Raw genomic sequence first — 9,051 nt, 5'->3', positions numbered from 1 at the left:
TTCTTTCTTTTTTTTAATAATTGCGGTCACCAGTAATGGTAGCTGAGCAATTTAAAAATGGCGGGTTTGTGCAGGATGTCCCCTGACGATTCTCTCTCACCAACAAGTGGTCTGCAGTGTTCTCATTACTTTTAGTATTGCCTCGGCTCGCTTGGAACCTCGACCAACGTAGCACCAAGAAAAAACAGTACCAGGTACTATCCACATCTTTTGAAAACTAAAAAAGAGCTAGTGGAGTTGAGTGGAGCTGTTGCCGTACCAGGCGGTGGAAATGTGGCACCTCAGTGCTTCAACAAACCCATCACTAATGGCACTCAGTGGGAGATTTTGGCATGATGTGTAACACGTGTAACACACACATGTTTGTGCTGGTCCTTGGGATTGCGACATGAAAATAGAGCTCTATGTGTTAGCTGTTGGCGAGCTTTCCTATTGAGGTTATAATGCAATATATGTTTTTGTTGATTATGCAGACAGATTTTTGGGGATGAAAGCCTTCCAGGTAATAAATATTAATAGTAATCTGCCACATCTCTGTACAGTGCAGAAGTCCCGCAGTGAGTTCAGTCAGGCCTGTTGCGTCGCCTGAGGCCGGACGCTGGCTGCTTTGCTCCAACCTCCTCAATGTTTGTGTCATACAAGCCCTCTAGTGAGGGCATGAGCTCAGAGTCCTCCAATCCTTCCTCCTCCTCCTCCTCCTCCTCTTCTTCTTCTTCTTTATCGTCCTCCTCCTCTTCCTCTACATTCCGCTCTGCCACTGCCTCTTCTGGTGTGAGCTCCTTCATCTCTTCACCTTCTGCTGCGGCTTCATCTTCAGCTTCCATGCGCTTCTGATAGACTTTTTCAGCCTCTGCTGTACCCCGAGAGGTCTGCTCGTCCGCCAGAGAAGCTTCCGCTGCCGAGGCGTCGCCTGCCCCGAGCGACTCGATGAGGTCGTCCAGGTTACGCTCGCAGGATGCCTCTGAAAGACGAGCGTTGTAAAGTGAAGATACAGTAGAAACAAACAAATTAAAAGGGAAAGTTACTGACAATGGAGAAGGTACTACTTGGAGTTTAGATAAAACAGACAGAAGTACCAGAACAGGAGCAAAGCAATGTACTGCTGTGAACTTATTTTAGACACCTTAACAAATCTGTACAAGTTTAAGTTTATGTTATATTTAGGATATATTCACTTTCTGTCAGACATCTGAAGGGGAACGGAAACCGCCATCTATGCTTTGTTCAAAGCCAACAGACTCCATTTGAATAAAAAAGTAATTCTACATCACAGAGAGTTGCTGGTCTACTGCTGCATACATCGGAGTTGGTTTTTTTGTCATTATGTGACTTTGGTGAATCAGAACTAACCCTTTAAACACCAAAGTGACACGATATGAAAGGTAAAATAACTGTTTTTGAGGTAAAAAAAATCGAAATATAGCAAACCCCTAAATTGATATAGATTTTTTTAAATGTCTAAAATAGTCCACAGCGGTACATTGCTTTGCTCCCGTGCTGGTTCTCCAAACATCTGCTGTAGTAATACACTGAATATGGAGAAGTACCTCATACAACCACACTTCTAAACATCCTCCCATCTAAGATGTGGTGGCAGTAATTTAAAACAGTGTTACCATCCCATAGTTTGTCCACAGGAATAGACAGAAATCTTAGGTTGTGTTCTGATCCTTGTGTACATTAGATTGCAAACACATTCATGAGAGTAAAATTGATGCAAAAAACATTTTTTAAGCCATGTGTCTCAATGTGGCTGCTCGATTTGAATTTCAAATTGTGGTTTGTCGCAACCAAACATGCCAACACATCCCGTGAGCGCAGCATGAAAGCATGGCTGGATTTTCAAAATCTTATTATCGAGCCTGGGGAAATGCCGTTTCCGGTCTAGCATGCTGCGTGTACGCATGCTAACATTAGAGGTTTGTGATTACTGAGCAAACCAACAGTGTGAATAGTAATTTCTGAGAAAAACAGTCAGAGAGTGTCGGTCAGCCCACCGTTCAGGGGTGGACAGTCCATTCCTCTCTTCTTCATCAGGTGCCGGATGGTCTGCAGTTGAGACATGATCTCGTTCTTTTGGTCCTGGGCCACCGACTTCACACTGAAGAGAAAAAAAGAGAGAAAACACTTTGATCTCAGAGGAGCTGCTCTGAGCGTATGGTCACACACTGTCTTTTAGGTAGAGGAGAAAAGAGACTGTAATAACTATCCGTTAGTGTCAGTGGCCTGGTTACTTTAACAGGTTCATTGGGTGGTTCGTGTAGTGATGCTTTTTACGGGGTGGCAGTAGAGAAGGTCGATCGATTTTCAATCCCTGTCCCAGTGTGCTTGGGCAACACACTGATCCCAAATTGACCCTTTGTTAAGTCCTGGCTCTCGAACACAGACTGGCACAATCATAGAGCAGCATCAGTCAGCTCTGACCAGGGTCCGACAACTCTCCTTCCTGCTCCATAGACCCCAATGCAACAGTTTCAGATGTTCTTCATTTTCAGGCTGGTTTAGTGGATTTGGTACTCGTCCTGGTTTAATGTTGTGACTCAGTGATACTGGTTACCTGGAGAGGTTGGAGGCTTCTATGCTGGCTAGCTAATTAAGGTATACTGAGTCTAAACAAATGCTGCATTTGTTTTGAATGATTTTAACAGTGAATAAAGACCTACCTGGCTTTACAGGAACAGTGTAATGTGGTGGTTCACTTTTACACTGTGATCTGTAGCTTCAGCTTCTATCTTTATCCATTTCCCCTTTGTTTTATGCTGAATCAGATAGACATTCTGGATATACGCAGAAAAGCCACAATCGCCAGACGTCCCTCACGTTTTTTCTGATTGTTGGGACCTTTGCTGGACATCCGGAGCTTTCTGACTTAACAAGAAGTACTACCCTGAGCCTTCCTCGTAGCACTTATTGCACTCGTATTAGTTGCTGCACTTACTGTATTCGTATCAGTTCGCTGCACTTATTGAATTTGTATTTGTTTACTGCACTTATCCTATTCGTAGTAGTTTGTAGCACTTACTATATTCGGATTAGTCTGTTGCAATTATTGTTTTCGTAGTAATTTGCCTCTGCACTATACTTTTGCTCTGGTTTATGCTTTAAGATGCTTGTTTAAGAAAGGAGATGCACTTATGACTTCTGGTGACTAGTAGTTCTCTTGAATACCTATGTTGAATACACTTCCTGTAAGTCGCTTTGGATAAAAGCGTCTGCTAAATGACTGTAATGTAATGTAATGTAAATGTAACAAACTTAGTTACCATGAGCTGAACAGACAGACAGCGGGAGGTGAATTAGTGTGGTACTTGTGATTAAGGGGGATGTCGTTTTCATTTCTTTAATGTCCTATACACTATCAAGTAGCGTCCAGTTCGTGGTTTGTGTTAAGCTAACGTTAGTACCCGTCCGATGGTTGCCTAGCAATATCAACCCAAAAAGTTGAAAACTGCTAAAAACACTTTCCACTTGTGAAGCGCGCTCTGTATGATCAAGGCCTCAAGACAGACCGCGAACACTGAAAACAGGAGAACAAAGTATTTCTGAATCAAGCCAGTGACCTTCTTTATACTACATGCCTGCTAAAAGAAAAGGGAAAGTAAAGCGGGGATCGTGTTTCAGAACCGCAGCTAAGTGATGGAGACCAAAGTGTATGAAAACTGACACCAATCATCACTTACCAGTTAGTGAGAGGGTCCAGCTGCGTGAGGATGGAGTTGAGCATCCTCTCAGTCTGCGCTAGCCTTTGTTCCAGCTCGTTCAATTGGTTCTCTGCATGCAAATATAAACAAACACACACACACACAAGAGTAGAAACCCCATATTTGAATTACTCACGTTAAATAAATATACCTTTGACCAAAAGAGGAAACACACATGCAAACAGAAGTCCCACCACACACGCGATACACACCTGCCTCCACGGACTTTTTGGCTCCCTTTGCAAATTTGTCCTTTTGTGCCTGGTCGTCTGCAGACTTGATCTGAGAGTCAAAAAGAACCATGCGATATGCATTTTGCCCTTTCAAAGTTGTAACTTATCTCAATTTATGCGTCTTTTACTTTACCTTCAAAAACTTGTAGGCGGCAAAGACTCCGACTCCGATGGCATAGAGGGGCATCAGCGTGAACACATAGCCCTTGTTGCTGTTGGACTTGTACTTGTCAGTCTTCATCTCTTGCTCCATCAGCTTCTTCATCTGCTGCATGTTTTCGTCGGTCTGAGAAGAACCGGGGCCGTTCGAGTTGACGGGCTGACCCCTCACTGCTCCTGGACCTGCTGTGACATATACAACAAGTAAGAAAAATATATATATATTTATAAAGCGCTTTTCACAGAAAGAAGTCACAAAGTGCTTAACAGCAGCGGAATTTCCGACAAGCAAGAAAACAAATCAATAAAAATAAGACATAAAACATGAAAGCGTGTTAAGAAGGTACAAAAGACAGTCAATGAACGATAAAAACATTAGTTTAAAGCAGACCTGTAGCATGAATTTTATAAAAAAGGCCTTTCTAAATAGGTATGTCTTAATCTGGCATTTGAAAGAAATAACCGATTCAGCTAACCGTAACTGTGCTGGCAGAGCGTTCAATCATTTTAGAGCCACTGCCTCAAAGGCCACAGGTCCTAAGGTGAGTGCGTGGGACACAAAGCAAATTAAAGTCGTTTGACCGGAGAGTGCAGGCTGATAAATGGGGGTTCTGCTACATATGATGGAGTCTGACCGTGTGGTGATCTGTAAGTGATGGTGAGAATTTTAAAGTGTATCCTATATTCAACAGGGAGCCAGTGGAGAGATTTGAGAATGGGGGTGATGTGAGACCGTCTATTTGTCCTAGTCAGTAGTCTAGCTGCAGCATTCTGGATTGCCTGTAAACGGTGAAGTGCATATGTACTGAGTGAGCAGCACCAACAATTAAACCAGGCTTACTTCAGGAAGTCAGGCGTGTTTTCAGGAAATTCTCTTCCCTAAAAGGAGGTTTAAATAAATCTGAGTTACCATGACTTTATGTAACACCAATCAGGAACATCCCTTTTAGGAAATGGCAGTATTAGAAGTTTGATAAAATACTCTTCTTCTTAACTGAAGAAACAATTAGTGTGAAAGTGACCAATGTTTTAAAGTCATCTGGAATTCATTTTTTCATAATAGTCTCGACACAATTAGTAATAGAAAATGAAGAATTGAAAGGTTCCCTGTGAAGTCTTAAACATGTAGTAGATCTATGGAGCTGTTTTTCTATGAGTGAGTCCCATAGCCTGTATATAAGAAGCGGACATAGACACTGTGACGTCACCCATTGGTTTATGCACCGTGGTATTGAGGCATCGAGTGCGGCATTTAGGCCGTCAGTATCTTGTAACCAGAAGACACACAAGAGGGTGAAGCTAAGTACCACAAACGCTGAATAAGACATTTTTAGGCGACCAAAATGTTACAGTGAAAAAAGCATCTTTTAACACAAATATTTATACCATAGGACCCATAATGATTAGATCTCTACTTCTTTCATTCAGTTAAATGATCCCAGTGACCTCCAAGCAGAGAGGTATATAGATTATTACACTACTTCAATCAATATTTTATGTTAACAATTGATGGATTGTGTAAGGTGAAAAGGTGATGAACCAACAAAGAATGATCACCTGCCACTGCATTTCTCCGTCAGCACCTCAGAGCATTTCTGCATTTTCCATCAGCTTTTCACAGCTTGTAAATGGTTCCGCCAGATTAATATGTGATACCATATATGTCTTAATCTAGGAAAAATATTGTGATTTTACTTTTACATTTACTCAACAAATTTGTAAATCAAAAATGGGACAGCTGAGCTAATTTGGAGGGGAACTAATAATTCCCCTTGTGCAACATGACATGCATAACTTTTTTATGTTACTTTTATGGTCAAGGTGGTTTACGAAAAGAAAAATTATTTAAATGTAACTTCTACTCCTTGAAAGTGTGATCCAGAACATCTAATGCCCAACACAGCTAACTGCAATGGTTTCCTTGGGACCCAAACAACCCAGTACACTTGAGTTTGTCCCCTTTGACATCCATCGTGTCCCTGAAAATTTGACATCATGCAACAGATGACCCACAGCTGACAGCCCACACCTGGCAGCAAGGAAGAAACCCATGCCAGATAGGATATTCCTTTACTCTGAATTTGTCTCTCTCTCTCTGATAATCCAAGTGTGGGATACAACGTATAGAGGTAAATAAAAATAATGAATAAATATAGATGCACTCTATAACTTCTTGTTAGATTAAATCAGTGCTTATTTACAGATTTGAAGACACTGACTTTACTGTCTAACTGTTTTTCGTTGCATTGTTCCTTTAATAGATGGACTTTAATGGCGCAGAACATCAGTGCAGGATCACAACAACCCATAAACTGTGCATGTAGTCTCCTAACGTGATCTGAACTTGTCAGTCATCGCGATAGCTGGTGCAAATTAGAGAGAATTGTGCGCTCAAGTCAAAAGGGACACATGTAGGGACCCTACCTTTTTTGGTGTAACGGGGGTCAAATCTGGTTTCCTTCGCCCCGGTCCCGCCGCCGACGCCGAACATCCTGGGCAGCACGACGAACGTGAGGAGCACGGCCGTGAACGCCAGGGCGACTTGTTGTGATGTTGACAAAACCATCCTCCAAGAAAGAGGGAGCTAAAGAGACGGGAGAGCAGCCAGGCTAACACACAGTGCAACTATGTGATATCTGAGAGCTAAATGTGGGCTGAACAGCTGTGCTCCGAGTCCCTGCAATAACAGAACCTGGACTTCCGGGAAGGGCGTTTTCAGAATAAAAGTGAAAAACTAGACAATTGCCTGTTTTTTTTTTTTAAAGCAGTTTATTAACCAAGCTAATGATCATTTCAAACTCTATTATACAATAATACAAAATGCACTCGTATTAGTTGCTGCACTTACTGTATTCGTATCAGTTCGCTGCACTTATTGAATTTGTATTTGTTTACTGCACTTATCCTATTCGTAGTAGTTTGTAGCACTTATTATATTCGTATTAGTCTGTTGCAATTATTGTTTTCGTAGTAATTTGCCTCTGCACTATACTTTTGCTCTGGTTTATGCTTTAAGATGCTTGTTTAAGAAAGGAGATGCACTTATGACTTCTGGTGACTAGTAGTTCTCTTGAATACCTATGTTGAATACACTTCCTGTAAGTCGCTTTGGATAAAAGCGTCTGCTAAATGACTGTAATGTAATGTAATGTAATAATACAATAAATAATTATGAAGGCAGTGTGTTTTAATTGAATTATGACATTTGTAGGGAGCAATGGATGTGCAAGGACTGTGAGAGCTTGTTTTAAATCTTGTACTCTGTATTGCTTTCATTACATTACATTACATTACAGTCATTTAGCAGACGCTTTTATCCAAAGCGACTTACAGTCAGTAGTATATTACATATCATTCATATCATTCACCCATTCACACACTGATGACAGGCTACCATGCAAGGTGCCACCATCAGACTCTAACTAACATTCATGCAACATCCAGTCCACACCGATGGCAAGCCTTCAGGAGCAACTTGGGGTTAAGTGTCTTGCCCAAGGACACATCGACTGCTGAAGCCGGGTATCGAACCACCGACCTTCTGATTGGAGAACTACCTTGCTCTCCACTACACCACAGCCGCCCCTTTCCAGATGGCATGAGAGCACAAACAATGCAGTTGTAGACTGGGAGCATGGACTTCTGGGATGTCCCTCACTGCCAGGTTGTCAGGCAACCAGTGGTGTGTAAGCAGCGTGAGAAAACATGTTCTGGGAGTAATGGGCCAGATGTTCACACGCTAGAATGAGATGCCTTAATGCCCTGCTAGGTGTGGCGGGTATGTGTGTTGAAGTATTCCTGTAGGCTCTGCGTCCCTGGTTTGTGGAGCTATACATTGTGGAATTATACACAATACAAGTCAGCATTGGAAGAGCTGGGATGTCTGCTCTTTACTCTAAATGTCACTTTAGTTCAGTACTGCTGAATTATAGGGACTGCACTTTTTTCTTACGTGACTGTGCTGAGAAAAAAAGCCTGTACTGGCTAATTTGACACAACTGTACCTTCACACAGTATCTAATTTGCCTATAGCCCACTTATATGTTGCTCTTACTTTGTAACCGATAACCTTAGAGTCCAAAAATAAACATCTAATGGCATTATCAATTGATCATATACTCAACTAGTTTTTTAATGAGTGCGATGATTAGATACATAACATATTATTCACCAATTTTAGAGAATGAAGACTTTTGGGCTTTTATTTTGAATGAGACGTACCGAAATTTCCGGTACTACTCCTTTGACGTCTTCTCTGGTTGTAGCATATCTAGGAAATACCGCGACTGCCCCCTGCTGGCTTCAGAGATACAAGACCAAATGGACACACACACACATGGACTATAAAAAGGGACCAAAAACAGACACAAAAATGAGTACAAAGACGCAAAAAGCAACTAAAAAGAGATGCAAAATGACCATAAAGAGACATACAACAACAGAGAGATGTGTAGCGACTACAAAGATACCCAAGACAACAACAAAAGAAGCTAAACAATCCTAAAGTCTGTGTGTCTTGCTCCTATGTAGGCTTTGGCATGTCTGTGCACCTGCTGATGAACCGATTTCATCCCTTCACCTTTCAAAAAAACAATACCATAGTGTAAGTGGATGTGTGACTTCTTGTTACATATTACAAATAAATAATATCAATAAATGATTTATCTAAAAAAAGAACTGCATTACACATTAGAAGTCCTCTTGAGATAAAGACGCATCTTCTTGGTGGTGATTTCTAACTGTTATTCTGTCTCTTTTTCTAACTCAGGTCGCTTTAACATAAATACATATGCATTTATTGTTCCAGGTTTGTGCTTTAGTTGGCAGCGAAATTGATCAGCCTGCTTAAGTGAAAGTCCTGCACCCAGAATTTCAGTAATTACCCTGAAAGTACCAGGGTTAAGTATTAGTATGTTCATTAGTATGAAAAGTAAACGCTGTCATAATGCACAGTGGCT

General features: G+C 41.4%; 1 protein-coding gene across 2 annotated transcripts; it reads right to left on the bottom strand.

Annotated features, from left to right (window-relative positions):
- Positions 1 to 6,769, bottom strand: ccdc107 (coiled-coil domain containing 107). 2 transcript variants are annotated; one of them, XM_054624647.1, is made up of 6 exons: positions 6,518 to 6,769; positions 4,068 to 4,279; positions 3,914 to 3,983; positions 3,681 to 3,771; positions 1,998 to 2,101; positions 1 to 961 (listed from the first exon to the last, which is right to left on the bottom strand). In XM_054624647.1, the coding sequence occupies exons 1-6, from the start codon at positions 6,657 to 6,659 to the stop codon at positions 564 to 566; spliced, it is 1,017 nt and encodes a 338-aa protein (XP_054480622.1). In that variant the 5' UTR covers positions 6,660 to 6,769; the 3' UTR covers positions 1 to 563. The 2 variants fall into 2 exon arrangements, with proteins under 2 accessions (XP_054480622.1, XP_054480623.1); XM_054624648.1 differs by having other exon boundaries at positions 4,068 to 4,276.
- Positions 6,770 to 9,051: the final 2,282 nt, after the last annotated feature.

Source organism: Anoplopoma fimbria, chromosome 23 (assembly GCF_027596085.1).
Source record: "Anoplopoma fimbria isolate UVic2021 breed Golden Eagle Sablefish chromosome 23, Afim_UVic_2022, whole genome shotgun sequence".
NCBI lineage: Eukaryota > Metazoa > Chordata > Actinopteri > Perciformes > Anoplopomatidae > Anoplopoma > Anoplopoma fimbria.
This window is presented reverse-complemented; position numbering and strand designations above follow the sequence as displayed.

Excerpts from the sequence above, each read along its gene's own strand:
- ccdc107 (XM_054624647.1), bottom strand. The coding sequence starts at position 6,659 with ATGGTTTTGTCAACATCACAACAAGTCGCCCTGGCGTTCACGGCCGTG. Across the intron at positions 3,772-3,913 it reads CAAAAAGTCCGTGGAGGCAG|AGAACCAATTGAACGAGCTG; the intron begins GTGTGTATCGCG and ends ATTTGCATGCAG. Across the intron at positions 962-1,997 it reads GGACTGTCCACCCCTGAACG|AGGCATCCTGCGAGCGTAAC; the intron begins GTGGGCTGACCG and ends CTCGTCTTTCAG.